Genomic DNA, 16,020 nt, shown 5'->3' on the forward strand with positions numbered 1-16,020 from the left:
GGTCAGCCTTTAGTCAAAGAACAAAGAACAGTACAGCACAGGAACAGGCCATTCGGCCCTCCAAGCCAGCGCCGATCTTGATGCCTGCCTAAACTAAAACCTTGTGCACTTCCGGGGACCGTATCCCTCTATTCCCATCCTATTCATGTATTTGTCAAGATGCCTCTTAAACGTCGCTATCGTACCTGCTTCCACCACCTCCCCTGGCAGCAAGTTCCGGGCACTCACCACCCTCTGTGTAAAGAACTTGCCTCGCACATCCGCTCTAAACTTTGCCCCTCTCACCTTAAACCTATGTACCCTAGTAACTGACTCTTCCACCCTGGGAAAAAGCTTCTGACTATCCACTCTGTCCATGCCGCTCATAACTCTGTAAACCTCTATCATGTCACCCCTCCACCTCCGTCGTTCCAGTGAAAACAATCCGAGTTTATCCAACCTCTCCTCATAGCTAATGCCCTCCAGACCAGGCAACATCCTGGTAAAACTCTTCTGTACCCTCTCCAAAGCCTCCACGTCCTTCTGGTAGTGTGGTGACCAGAATTGCACGCAATATTCTAAGTGTGGCCTAACTAAAGTTCTGCACAGCTGCAGCATGACTTGCCAATTTTTATACTCTATGCCCCGACCGATGAAGGCAAGCATGCCGTATGCCTTCTTGACTACCTTATCCACCTGCGTTGCCACTTTCAGTGACCTGTGGACCTGTACGCCCAGATCTCTCTGCCTGTCAATACTCCTAAGGGTTCTGCCATTTACTGTATACCTCCCACCTGCATTAGACCTTCCAAAATGCATTACCTCACATTTGTCCGGATTAAACTCCATCTGCCATTTCTCCGCCCAAGTCTCCAACCAATCTATATCCTGCTGTATCCTCTGACAATCCTCATCATTATCCGCAACTCCACCAACCTATGTGTCGTCCGCAAACTTACTAATCAGACCAACTACATTTTCCTCCAAATCATTTATATATACTACAAAGAGCAAAGGTCCCAGCACTGATCCCTGCAGAACAACACTAGTCACATCCCTTCATTCAGAAAAGCACCCTTCCACTGCTACCTTCTGTCTTCTATGACTGAGCCAGTTCTGTATCCATCTTGCCAGCTCACCTCTGATCCCATGTGACTTCACCTTTTGTACCAGTCTGCCATGAGGGACCTTGTCAAAGGCTTTACTGAAGTCCATATAGATAACATCCACGGCCCTTCCTTCATCAGTCATCTTTGTCACTTCCTCAAAAAACTCAATCAAATTAGTGAGACACGACCTCCCCTTCACAAAACCATGCTGCCTCTCGCTAATCAGTTCGTTTGTTTCCAAATGGGAATAAATCCTGTCCCGAGGAATCCTCTCTAATAATTTCCCTACCACTGACGTAAGGCTCACCAGCCTATAATTTCCTGGATTATCCTTGCTACCCTTCTTAAACAAAGGAACAACATTGGCTATTCTCCAGTCCTCTGGGACCTCACCTGTAGCCAATTAGTTTTCCTAGTACCTTTTCTCCAGTGATTGTTTCAAGTTCCTCTCTCCCTTTTGCCCCATGATTTTCTACTATTACTGGGATGCTTTTAATGTCTTCTACTGTGAAGACAGATACAAAATACCTGTTCAAAGTCTCTGCCATTTCCTTGTTTCCCATTATTAATTCCCCAGTCACATCCTCTGAGAGGCCAATGCTTACTTTAGCTACTCTTTTCCTTTTTATATACTTGCAGAAGCTTTTACTGTCTGTTTTTGTATTTCTTGCTCGTTTAATCTCATACTCTAATTTCTCCCTCTATTTTTTTAGCCATCCTTTGCTGGTTTCTAAAATGTTCCCAATCTACAGATCTACCACTAATTTGTGCCTTTTCTTTCAATTTGATACCATCCTTAACTTCCTTAGTTAGCCACGGATGGTGCATCCTTCTCATAGAGTCTTTCTTTCTCAATCGAATATATCTTGGTTGAGAGTTATGAAATATCTCCTTAAATATCTGCCACTGCTTCTCTACTGTCTTAACTTTTAACTATTTTCCTCGTCCACTTTAGCCAACTCTGCCTTCATCTCCTTGTAATTGCTTTTATTTAAGTTTAAGACGTAGTTTCAGACCCAAATTTCTCACCCACAAACTGAATGTGAAATTCTATCGTGTTATGATCACTCTTGCCTAGAGGAGCCTTTTCTATGAGATCATTAATTAATCCTGTCTGATTATACGTTATTAGATCTAAAATAACCTGCTCCTTGGGTGGTTCCAGAACATATTATTCTCAGAAACTGTCCCAAGTTCACTTTATGAACTCATCCTCCAGGCTACGTTTGCCAATTTGATTTGTGCAACCTTTTTGAGGATTAAAATTGCCCAGAATTATTGCAGTACCTTTCTTCCAAGCCCCCATTATTTCCTGGTTTATACTCTGTCCTACAATGTAGCTACTGTTAGAGGGCCGATAAACTACTCCCACCAGTGACTTCTTTCCTTTGCTATTTCTTATCTCCACCTAAACTGGTTCTCCATCCTGATCTTCTGAGCCAAGATCATTTCTCACTACTGTACTGGCCTCATCCCCAGTACTGGTGCCAGTGCCCCATGAACTGTAATCCATTTCTTCCACACCAATCTTTGAGCCATGCATTCAACTCTCTAATCTTATTGACCCTATGCCAATTTACTTGTGGCTCAAGTACTAATCCAGAGATTATTACCTTTGTGGTTCTGCTTTTCCATTTAGTCCCTAGTTGCTCATACTCCCTCAGCAGACCCTCATTTTTAGTCCTACCAATGGCATTGGTGCCCACATGGACCAAAACAACTGTATTGTTCCCCTCCCACTCCAAGTTCCTGTCCATCCCCAAGCAGATGTCCTTAACCCTGGCACTGGGCAGGCAACACAGCCTTCAGGATTCATGCTGTTGGCTGCAGAGAACAGTATCTATCCCCCTAACTATACCCTATGACAACTACATTTCTTTTTCCTCCCCCTGCTTGAAAGGCCCCCTTCAGCACCCTTCAAACTGTTGTCAGTTTGCTCATCCTCCCTGCAGTCCCTGCTCTCATCCACACAAACTGCAAGAGCATTGAACCTGTTTGACAAGTGCAATGGCTGAAGATCCTCCATTGCTATCTTCAGGATCCTGATACCTGCCTCCCTTGTAGTCACAACCTCCTGTCCCTGACCGTGGACCAAATGTGAAGTACCTAGCCTAAGGGGTGCAACTGCCTCCTGGAACAAAGTGTCCAGGTAAATTTTCCCCCTTCCTCAGACATCGCAGTTTCCATTGCTCAGACTCCATCTCATCAACTCTGAGCCGAAGTTCTTTGGGCTGCAGACACTTGCTGCAGATGTGGTTGCTGTGGATCACACTGGTGTCCACCAGATCCCAAATGCTATAGCTGCAACACATCACCTGCCCTGCCATCTTTATTATGTTTTATTTAACTAATTAGGTTTCAGGATGAGAAATATCACTCAATAATAATTTGTAGTTATAATAAGTAGTTTAACTGGTTTAGCTTTAAATCTAATACAATACTTATACCTCCCCAATACTAGTTTAAATGACTGCCCCAGTTTGGAGAGAAAAATACTTTTTATATTCACCAAACAATCACTTAATTAATGCCTCTAGGCTTCAACTCTCAGGTCTCGCTGTCTCTGGCTCCCTCTCTCAGATCACTGCTTGTTCTGTAAAAGACCAGAGTAGTACCTTCTCCCCTACTGCACCAAATCCACTTACCAAATACTGTCCTCCGACAGAGTATTAGGATTGCTAAGGTGCCACTCTGGATGGTTGGCAGTGGCTGCATGCTGCACGAATCTGCTGTCCTCTCTCAGGATGAAAGCATTCTTGCTCCCACCTCTGCCACTCTGCCAGTGCTCTTGCTGTTGCCTGTCAGCCAGCCAGCCCAGACTACTGCCACCAAAGTCAAGATGGTGCCTTCTGCAGCCGGGTCTTCCAGGGCCAGAACTGATCAAGGTCGTTCTCCAAAGCCATCTGCAGTCTCCTCCACTGAAAGTCAGCAACCTTACACCAGCCAGACTGCAACCACTGGGGTAGCACTGCATCGGAGTTCCAGGATAGGCAAAGGCACAAGGAAGACAGGCACGAAGGGAATTCACAAGAGTGATAATTGAATTTTGTATGCAATATAGTATGAATTCATTTATAAATTTGGTTTGAAATGTTTATTTTGTTGTGGCTTTTATTTTTGCATTGAGGCCAAGTGGACACTGTGATGGTCAGCGACACAGGGATAGGAAATTGTGGTTGTGGTTACTGGTACCACACTCAGATAAGTTCTTCACTGTCAGCCCAGCCAGAAAGGTTCTGTTTTGGTTGCATCCTCCCTTCCTCTTCCTGCTTTTCCTCCTCTTCCTCTCCTCATGCTTCTGCTCTTCAACTACTCACTGTATAGCTGGTGTCAAGGCTGTCCCCTTGTAATAGTGAGATTGTGCAGCATGCACCAGACCACCATGAATCTTGACACCCACTCTGCCGAGTACTGTAGGACTGCTCCAGAGCAGTCCAGGCAGCAGAAGCGTTGTTTCATCACACTCTGAACTGCTCTATCACATTCCATGTGGCAGCTTGGTTTTCATTGTACATATACTATGCACATCATGCATGGGTTGCGCACCAAAGTCATCAGTCATGTGGTCAATAGATAGCCCATATCCACCCAGTAGCCACCTTTTGATTTGCCGTGGTGCCTTAAATGTAGCTAGCACAGTGGACTGCCACAAAATAAAGGCATCATGATTGCTGTTTGGATACCAGGCATTGACCTGCATGATTCACTGCATATGGTCACACACCAGCTGAACTTTGAGGGGATGGAATCTCCCTTTCAGTTTCAATATAGGGCAGAGGTGGCATATGTCGCTCACAAAGCAATTTATGTACCATTGGGCACCCTGCAGCATTGGGAAGACTGCAATCCTAGTGAAGCTGTGTGCTTTCCCCACCTGCTTCTGTCTGGCAAAATAGAAGGAAATGTAGTTAGCTGTCATTGAGTAGAGAGTTTCAGTGACCTCCTTTTCGCAACAGTGAATAAAAAACTGTGGGATGTTGCAAATATCTCCAGCTGTAGCCTAGAAGGAGCCAGAAGCATGAAAGTTCATGGCCATGGTCATCTTCACATCCATTGTCAATATGGTCCTTGCCCTGCTCTGAGGTTGCAGCTGTGGCTGCAACAGGTGGCAGATTTCAGTGAGGACATCCTTACTGATGTGCAGACAGCTCACGATGTGCAGACAACTCACACATTGTTCCTCGCTGAGGTTCACATAGAAGAATTGCTTCCTGACCATCCTGGGAAATATGGCCTCCTGCTGAGAGCTCTTTCTTCCCCTTCTCCTCCACCTTCCTCTCCCAACCGCTTCTCCTGCTCTGTGTGGCCTCTGTTCATTCTCCAAGTCATACTGTATTCTAAGGGTTGGGAGCACTAGTTTATACAGAAGCCTTGAAGTCAGCAAAAGGGCCTTTGGCATCTGCCCCACCACTCCCTGTAGTTTTGTGACTTTAAACAACTACGGAAAGCACCGAGCAGTTATAGAATCATAGAAACAGCCAGAAGAAATCAACTAACAGCCAACCTGTAAGCAGTTGATGATCCCTTTAAATCAGGGGTCCCCAAACTTTTTTACCAAAGGGCCATTAACAAACATGCACTCACCCTCCCGGGCCTGATGGAGGAATCGTTCTCTGAAACCCTCAGTGTGATTTATGCGCTTGCTTCTCACTGATGAAGTGGCCGATCTCTGGGGTCATATTGGAGACAGCAATGCACACTCCAGCAGGCAGATGATCATCGGATAGTCTTGATCTGAATCTTGATTTGGCAATCCTCACCCGTGAAAATGTCTGTTCACAAATGTATATGCTGCCGAACATAGTAATGAAGCCCCGCGCAATTTTTATCAGACATGAAAAATTGTCATTTGGGAGGTGCTTGTAGAATGCAATCAAATCACTTTCATTGTACTTGTCCTTTAAAGCATTGTTTGTCTGGAGATCAACGAGTTCCATTTGTAGAGATTTTGGTGCTGAATCAACACTAACAGCAAACGGATTTTCAAAAAGCCGTATGTCAGCATCATGTCGGTGGAAATCTTGGAATCGCTTGGAAAACTGCTCTTGTAGCAATGCAACCTTTTGCACTGCCATGTCCCATGTAAATTCCATTCCCAGAGTTTGGCTCTGTTTGAGAGTTGCACAAGCTGGAAAATGATCAAGTTTGCCTGCAGCTAACTGCTTGCTAAGCAGCTGCAGCTTCATCTCGAACCCTTTCACATAGCTATATAAATCGCAGATTAGCTTCCCTGTGCCTTACAATTTAATGTTGACATCATTTATGTGCTGAGTCAGATCAGTTAGAAAAGCGAGCTTCCATAACCACTGGCTATCAAAATGTTCTTTCACAGGCCTGCCTTTTTCAGTCATGAATGTGTCGATCTCGGTGCGCAGCTCCAAAAATCTTTTGGGCACTCTGCCACGACTGAGCCACCGAATGTTACTGTGGTAGAGCACATCACTGTACAATGCATCAATTTCTTCCAAATAACTTTGGAATTGTCTGTGGTTGAATTCACGTGAACAGATGAAATTTACCGTTGGCACTACGACTTTCATAACCTCATCAAAGTTTATGCATAATACAGTGTAATCCGATTGGTTTTGCTATGCCCATTGATTCTACGTGGCTGTTAATTCTACCCATCAACCCAGCATTTTTCCCCCTCATGTTCCTTGCCCCGTCAGTGGTAACACATTTAGATTTTCCCACTTTAAATCCAGACGCTTGAGTGTTTTGCAGACGTTTGTAAAAATGTCTGCCCCTGTAGTAGTGTCTTTCATACTATGCAGCCTTGCCAGTTCCTCGGTAATGTTGAACGATTCGTTAATACCATGAATGAATACAAGCAACTGAGCTGTGTCAACAATGTCATTACTCTCATCCAAAGCAATAGAAGAAACATCAAAATTTTGGGCATAACCTTGTAATTGAGTCAACAGGTCGTCACCTAAGTCCTCTACTCTTCTAGTAACTATACTAGCTGACAGGCTCACCGCTTCGAAGAGGTCTCACTTTTCTGGGCATATTTCCTCGACTACTTGTAGCATGCACTGCTTGATAAACTCTCCCTCTGTAAAAGGCAAAAGCTTTATTAGCTGGCTCTAACAAAGGCAACGTTTTCCTCAAATTTCCTTTTGAAGAGGTTTTGCTGGCCTACGAGGGATTTTTTCAACAGCTCAAATTTTTCCTTCCTGCGTTCACCCGTATATTCAGAAAACCTGCCCTGGTGTTTTGTCTCGCAATGCCTTCTAATGTTATATTCCTTGTAAACCGCAATGATTTCTTGGCATATCAAGCAAATAATTTTATCTATATGAGGGACACAAAAATATTCGTCTGACCATTTTTCATTAAATTTGCGACATTCTGCATCAATCTTTCGTTTCTTTGACACGGTGGCTTAATGATGTGGTACTTGAAAAGGACACAACAAAAATATTGAAGTCTGATGTAGAGTGGGAACCGGTGCAATGCATTTTGTTTAATAGGCCTATTCACTATTTGCCTTTGATTGGCTGGCCTCAATAGTTGTGCACTTTAGAACTGAACCAATGAGATTAGAGAGACATCAATGTGTCTTGGGCTTGCGTTTTTTCTGCTGTGCATGGTCAGATTTATACCCATTTCCATAGGCCGTACCTTAATGCTTATTAAATTGATCTGTGTGGTCGATTTTTTTTTAAGCATCTGTCAGGGGGCTGGTCAGAAAAATTAATTGGGCCGCATTTGGCCCGCGGGCCATACTCTAGGGACCCCTGCTTTAAATGGTCATGGTAGGAGTGTCCTTTCTGTTGCTGAACGCCAGTTCAGTTGTGCGAGGTTAAGACAGAGCGTTAGTTGGAGCATTGAGCTCCAAAGTGGTTCATCTGGTGTCAATCAGCTTTGCACAATGATTGACGTCATGGTCTGCTACTCGACATACGTTCAGCAGCTGTTCACTATGCACACGCTAACATCCTTACCAATATGGTGTCTGGCACAATTTGCCCCAAAAGTGTATGCGTGTACGTGGATGCCATTTTGAGGCTGTAAGGGCACTCATAACACCCAGAAAATGGGCGAAAACGATCCCAATTTCTCGCTCTTAATTTTTAATATTTTTCACTTTTGTGTATTTTGAAAGGACTTTGGTATATCGGAGGCTAACTTTCTCCTAATTAATAGTCACCCTGAAGCCAGCAACAATAGATCAAGCCAGAAAGTCTGTGGTAGTGAAGACAGAAGTGAAAGTTAATAAGAAGCATCATTGTTATTTTCAAGATTTTGAGAGGTGTAGTAGAATTTGTAATAACTATAAACCTATGTTTGTATTTTACATTATACATTTACTGTTTACTGTTCAATAAGACAGTCCAGCAGTTTATGGCCTAAACTATGGCCTGAACCAGCTGAACCATGCTTATTTTTCCACCTTTCTGAAGTTGTCAAGGTCTTAAGACAGCACACATTATATACAGTAACCTAGAGTAAAATGGTGAGCGATCACCGTTGGAACCCTGTGCTCACATCACTTACTGTTAGACAACAGTTATAGGGATTCAGTACTCATTTATGGGTTGAGGTATGATGCTGAACCAAATGAAGATACTGAGTGAAAAAATCCAAAAATGTAGCTATGTAACAAGGTTTTCTAAGTTTTGGCACTTTAGCATTTAATTTCTATTAATTCCTTTATTTCCAAGGTTTGTTTATCTGTTTGAGAATTATTGTGCTTGATTCTATACTTGCTACTGGGGTTGGTATTAATGGAAATGCTTTTAATAACTTTAAGTACTAAAGAGAAAAGATGTTATTCATGTAGTGGCAGGAAGTGGCATTAAATACCACTTTAGATAAATCTGTTAATTGTGATTTACAAGTACCTCTAGATTGCTTTCACCATGTAACCACTTATCTAGAGTGATGGAGGTTATCACTCACACAACCCATCAATATTTAAAGGGACCTTTTATCCTGGTCACAATTCAAAAACAGCACAAAACATCCCTGCCATGTTGGAGACTGACATCTATACAAACTTAACTGTGCATTGATGCTAGCTGTAAATGGATTTTTTTTTTATAAAAGGCTTGCATTTATATAGTGCTGTTCACTATAGGAAATGCAGAAGCTAATTTGCATATAGCAAATTCCAATATGCAAATGACCAGATAATCTGTTTTTTTTTTTATATTCCTTGAGGAATTGCTATTAACCAGGATATCAGAGATAATTCCCCTGCTCTTCTTTGAAATAATACCATGGGATCTTTTATATCCACCCAAACAGGCAGTTGGGGCCTCAGTTTAACATCTCATCTGAAGAATTGCACTTCCAAGAGTGCAACATTCCTCAGTACTGCACTTGAGTGTCAGCTTTTATTTTTGTACTCCGGCCTAGAAGTGGGACTTAAACCCAGAACCTTGTAATTCAGAGGCACAAGTGCTACCAACTGAGCTATGGCTAACCCTGCTAATTTACATCATTAGCTTTTTACCTAATTGCATTGAGTCTAAGTGCATCATCAAAGAGACCCTAAGTTATTTTTGACTATATCAGTTATATTTTTTAATTGGTGAAGTTCAGGTAGAAATGCTAATGTCCTCATAAAATAGATAATGCCTGTCTAAAAATAGCACTTTGAAGAATGTGATATTCCTGTATTCCAAAGTCTGTATCTGTTCAGAGCAAGGGAGTCCAAAATGCTTTGGCTTATAAATTCTGCTGGGATTCCTGGGTCTTATTCTGTATCCCTGTTGGAATTTCTAAGAAATCAGTTGGACCCAGTTTTCACCATTTTTGAGTGTTTCCTCAATAACTTCTGTTCACCTTTACCAAGCAAATGGCACGCAAGGGGCAGGGCCTCCCCATTCCACATTCACAGTCGGAACTGTTGTTTGTGTGGCCACTGATATACCTAATGAGTGAAGGCATACTGGTGGACACAGGGATATATGTATATTGGCCCCACCAGTGGAGTACAGGCAATGCAAGCAGCCTGAATCACTAAAGACATACCCAGATTATTTTATAAAAACATTTTAGAGCTCAGCCTCTTTGCTGGAGGGCCAATAGGCTGATTTCTGGGGTCAGAAAGGGCCAGTGCAACTCTTCACCCACTTCATTCACCTGTCTAATGGATGGACAAGGCTTGAGTTTCTGTGGGCATGTGGAGAGCACCAGAGATGCACCCAAAGAGGCATTTGTACCCATCTCCCTCAGGTTAGTGAGATGTCCTCACCCACCACCCTGCAAACTTGTCATGGTCAGCACTGAAGGACATTCACTGGCACAATCCCAATGAATTTCAGGGCCTTAAAGAGAGATGGACAGTTATTTGAGGGTATTTTTCACAAAACAAAAATACATTTAATCAAATATACCGCTGGAAGAGAGTTAGGTTAGCCAGTGTGCAGACTGTTACATTCGAAAAAATGCAAGATTGTAACTAGATGTAGAAAATGTGCAGACTGAATGCTGGATTTAAACTTGCAGTGGAAAAGAATAAACCTGCACATCTCTAATTTTACATCTTTCATTTGCTTGGCAGGACCTTTACCATCAATCATACGAGTGTGTCTGTGTCATGTTTGCATCCATCCCAGATTTCAAAGAATTCTACACAGAGTCAGATGTAAATAAAGAAGGCTTGGAATGTCTACGATTACTGAATGAAATTATTGCTGACTTTGATGATGTAAGTATGCAGCAACATTGTCACTTGTTAGCCTATTAGATATCTTGATGTGATCTTTCCAAATACAAGGAACCCTTTATTAATATTCAGATGACAGCCCTTGATGGAGAAAGTGCATTAATCTAACTAAGTTGTAAATTTCTTCACATAGACCATTTTTATTCACATTTTCATTTTTAACAACAACAAAGAAAAAGGTAATAGCAAATTTAGAGACAAGTACAAAATGTGATAATTATTGGGTAAGAAAGAGTGAAACCAAGTGAAGACTGTCCCAATCAGCTGGACAATGGAAGATAAGCATTAGACGAAGATAGCATGGTCAAAACTATTGTTAACCATTAAAAGTTGTGGGCTGTATTAACAGTATGCAATCCCATCTGAAATCAGATGCAATCACAGAGAGTGATGAAAAATGTGGGCGATCAGGCTTACTGCAGCCTCAACTGAGATTTCCCTCTGTCTGCTCTCACAGGGATTTCTACTGGTCACTTCTGCCAGCTGCATGTGAATGGGGGAAGTGTGTCAAAATGCCCAACGGATTTCTGTCTCATCCATCCTACTTGCCCCTGCTTCCCAAATCCTAGCCCTGAATGTGGTTTTACTCTAACTTGTCTCCTATCTCCCCTCATGCCCTCTTTGAGCTTTTCTTGTCTATGATACCCACTTCCTGCTTCCTCGTCCTCATCCCCACTAATCTGCTGACCACCTACATTTCTTTCCTGGCCCCCATGCTAGCAGCCGTTGTAAATGCTTCCATCCCCTCAGGCACTATCCCCCTCCCTCTTAAAATCATCACCCTTCCTTAAAAAAAAAACATCTCAGGCCCTCTGTCCTTGCAAACTACTGCCCCATCTCCAATCTCCCTTGCATCTCCAAAGTCCTGGAACATGCTGTTGCCTCCCAAATCCATGCCCATCTTTCGCACAATTCAGTGTTTGATTCTCGACAATCTGGTTTCCACCACTGCCAAAGCACTGAAACAATGACATCCTTTATGACTGTGAGCATAGTGCAATCTCCTCCTGATCCTTCTTGACCTTTCTATATCCTTTAATGTTTTTGACATCTCTATCCTGCCCCAACACTTCTCAAAAGAGCTGAGATCAATTGTCCTTGCCGAGTGGTGCTGTGGGAGAGTGTTTAAGCTGATTTGGGACGGGGATGGGAACCAGAGTGTAGCATAAGAAAGGAGAAACAAAGTGCATAAAGGTTTGGGAGACACAGAGAGCATTAGAGTAAGAAATAGTAAGGTATTACATGGTGTCAGATTAAGAGGATGTATAATAAGATCTAATTCATGTTTATAGTACGTGTATATAAATGCAAGAAATGTGGTAAATAAGGTTGGTTAGCTCCAGGCACAAGTGGGCATGTGGGAATATAATGTGGCAATAATGGAGACCTGGCGCAAAAAAGGGCAGGAGTTGGTACTAAATATTCTTGGATACAAGTTGCTCAGGAAAGATAAATCACTAGCAGACAAGATAAAGGAAAATCCCAAGGCGTTTTATAAATATGTTAGGGGCAAGAGGATAACCAGGGAAAAAGTGGGACCCATTAGGGATCTTAGAGATAATCTGTGTGGAGCTGGAGGACATAGGTGAGGTTTTGAACGATTACTTTTCATCTATGTTCACTATGGAGAGAGACGATGTAGGTGTAGTGATCAGGGAGGGGGATTGTGATATACTTGATCAAATTAGCATTGAAATGGAGGAAGTATTAGCTGTATTAGCGGGTTCAAAGGTGGATAAATCCCCAGGCCCAGATAAGATGTATCCCAGGCTGCTATGTGACGCAAGGGAGGAGATAGCGGGGACTCTGACACAAATTTTCAGATCCTCTCTGGCCACAGGAGAGGTACCAGAGGACTGGAGGACAGCGAATGTGATACCATTATTCAAGAAGGGTAACAGGGATAAACCAGGTAATTATAGGCCTGTGAGTCTAACGTCAGTGGTTGAGAAATTATTGGAAAAAGTTCTGAGAGACAGGATTAATCTCCACTTGGAGGGGCAGGGATTGATCAGGGATAGTCAGCATGGCTTTGTCAGGGGGAGATCATGTCTAACAAATTTGTTTGAATTTCTCGAGGAGGTGACTAGAGGTGTAGATGAGGGTAAAGCAGTTGATGTCATCTGCATGGACTCCAGTAAGGCTTTTGATAAGGTCCTACATGGGAGATTGGTGAAGAAAGTAAGAGCCCATGGGATCCAGCATAATTTGGCAAATTGGATTCAAAATTGGCGTAGTGGAAGGAGGCAGAGGGTGATGGTAGAGGGTTGATTTTACGAATGGAGGCCTGTGACCAATGGGGTGCCGCAGGGATCAGTGCTGGGACCCTTACTGTTTGTTGTGTATTTTAATGATTTAGATGTGAATATAGGAGGTATGATCAGTAAGTTCGCAGACGACATGAAAATTGGTGGTGCCGTAAATAGTGAGGAGGAAGGCCTTAGATTACAGGATGATATAGATGGGCTGGTAAGATGGGCGGAGCTGTGGCAAATGGAATTTAATCCTGTGATGAGTGAGGTGATGCACTTTGGGAGGACTAACAAGGCAAGAGAGTCAGCGGGACCTTGGGGTTCTTGTCCATAGATCACTGAAGGCAGCAGCACAGATAGATAAGGTAGTTAGGAAGGCATATGGGATACTTGCCTTTATTAGCCGAGGCATAGAGTATAAGAGCAGGGAGGTTATGATGGAGCTGTATAAAACACTGTTTAGGCCGCAGCTGGAGTACTGTGTACAGTTCTGGTCACCACACTATAGGAAGGATGTGATTGCAATGGAGAGGGTGCAGAGGAGATTCACCAGGATGTTGCCTGGGCTGGAACATTTCAGTTATGAAGAGAGACTGAATAGGCGAGGGTTGTTTTCCTTGGAGCGGAGAAGGCTGAGGGGGGACCTGATTGAGGTATGCACAACTATGAGGGACATTGATAGGATAGATAGGAAGAAACTTTTTCCCTTAGCGGAGGGGTCAATAACCAGGGGGCATGGATTTAAGGTAAGGGGCAGAAGGTTTAGAGGTTTTTGAGGAAAAATATTTTCACCCAGAGGGTGGTTGGAATCTGGAACACACTGCCTGAAGGGGTGGTAGAGGCAGGAACAATCACGACATTTAAGAAGTATTTAGATGAGCACTTGAAACGCCATAACTTGCAAGGCTACAGGCCAAGTGTGGGGAAGTGGGATTAGTTTTGGGTGGGTGCTTGATGGTCGACGCAGGTACGTTGGGCCGAAGAGCCTGTTTCTGTGCTGTATAACTCTATGACTCTATAAGGCAGGAACTAAAGGAGGAGCGGTGGCGGTATTGATTAGGGAGAATATAACAGTGCTGGAGAGAGAGAGGATGTTCTGGAGAGGTCAAGGACAGAATCTATTTGGTAAGAGTGAAGAAATAATAAACAAAAACAAGAAATGCTGGAATCACTCAGCAGGTCTGGCAGCATCTGTGGAAAGAGAAGCAGAGTTAACGTTTGGGGTCAGCGACCCTTGTTGAAGAAATAATAAAGGTGCCTTTACACACTGGCTGTATTCTATAGGCCACCAACTAATGGGAAAGATAAAGAAGAGCAAATTTGCTGGGATATTACAGAGAGGTGCAACAACTAAAGTGTAGTGATAATGGGGGACTTTAATTACCCTAATATGGAAGCATATAATAATAGTATAAAAGGAAGAGAGGGAGAATAGTTTCTGAAATGTGTTCTGCAGAGTTCTCTTGACCAGTACGTTTCCAGCTCAATGAAGAAGGAGACATTGCTGGATCTGGTTCTGGGGAATGAGGTGAGTCAAGTGGATCAAGTGTCAGTCGAGGAACATTTAGGGAACAGTGATCATAGTACATAAGGTTTACATTAGCTATGGAAAAGGACAAGAAGCAATCTAGAGTAAAAGTACATTATTGGAGGAGGGCCAATTTCAGTAGGTTGAGGACGATCCTGTCACTGGTAAACTGGAATGAAAGACTGGCAGGCAAAGCTGTAATTGAAAAACGGGCTATCTTTAAAGAGGAGATGGTTCGGGTATTGTCGAGGTAATTCTCACAAGAGAGAAAGTTAGGACAAACAAAGCCAGAGTTCCCTGGATGAAGAAAAAGATTGAGAGTAAGATGAAGCAGAAAAACGGTGTGTATGACAGTTGTCAGGTTGATAATGTGAATGAGAAGTCGGCCGAATATAGGGGGCAATTGACAAAAGAAATAGGAAAGGCAAAGAGATAATATGAGAAGAGAATGGCAGCTAACATAAAAGGGAATCAACTATTAAGCATATAAATACTAAAAGGGGAGTAAGAGGTGGGTGGGGCCGATTAGGGACCAAAAAACAGATCTAAGCATGGAGGCAGAGGGCAATGCTGAGGTGCTAAATAAGTAATTTGCAACGGCCTTTATGATGGAAGATGTTGCCGGTATCGTAGGACAGGATCTTTCCAGAAGTGGGGGGGATGACCTGACATCAGACAGTTTTTCGGGTGGCCAGCATACTTGGGTGAAAGGCCAGACTTTCCCCTGTGATATTGCCAGGGGGAGGCAGTCAAGAGCCAGCAGGCTGGGGCAGAAGCCAATTAAAGAAGGTGGGCGGGCCTTTCACACAGCCAGCCCAATCAGAGGGCTAGCAACTTTGCAGCCTTGGCAGCACCACGAAGAAAGGAACATGAGGGCACCTCCATTTTGAGGTGCCATCGCAGGGGTTATAGGGTTACAGAGTCATTACAGCACAGAGTTGTTTCTTTTGCTGGGGCCAGGCAGGCAGACCCCGGTGATCTGAGGGGAAACCTTTCCAGCAGTATCAGCAGGGCCACAGGGATCGGCTTTTGCTGCTGACAGCACCCTCCTTGGACCATTGATCCTTTGGCTCTGATGCTGCCCATCCCCCTCCACACCACCACCCCCTCCCTCCCGCAACCCCCGGGAAACCACAGGAAGGCTGGCTTCTTGGCTCCTTGCAGTCAGGGGGCAGCTCTACTGCTGGTAAATTGCCAGCAACCTGAGAAAATAGCCCCTAAATTGAGCCATTAATTATCTAAATTGACTGCCCACCTCCAGTCAGAGAGCGGCTAAGGTGCTGCCGTTCCCGCCACTAGGCAACTTACCCGGAGTAGGGCTGCATTGGGGAGCCATCCTAATGCAATTCCCCATCATTTTACTGTCCCATCCGCCTCTTAGCCCGCCATCTGGGGGCCGGTAAAACTCCGCTCGTAGTGAATGAAGAGGTAGTTGAGATACTTGATGGACTAAAAATTGCTAATGAGGAGGTA

The 16,020-nt window shown here is 43.6% G+C and overlaps 1 protein-coding gene across 1 annotated transcript in view; it reads left to right on the forward strand.

Moving 5' to 3' along the window:
• The window catches only part of LOC137379590 (adenylate cyclase type 2-like), a 606,709-nt gene that overhangs the window by 548,885 nt on the left and 41,804 nt on the right, over positions 1-16,020 (forward strand). The window contains exon 21 of the mRNA XM_068050644.1: positions 10,603-10,749. Coding sequence (XP_067906745.1) covers positions 10,603-10,749 — 147 coding nt within the window. The remainder of the gene's footprint in view (positions 1-10,602; positions 10,750-16,020) is intronic.

Source organism: Heterodontus francisci, chromosome 2 (assembly GCF_036365525.1).
Source record: "Heterodontus francisci isolate sHetFra1 chromosome 2, sHetFra1.hap1, whole genome shotgun sequence".
Lineage (NCBI taxonomy): Eukaryota > Metazoa > Chordata > Chondrichthyes > Heterodontiformes > Heterodontidae > Heterodontus > Heterodontus francisci.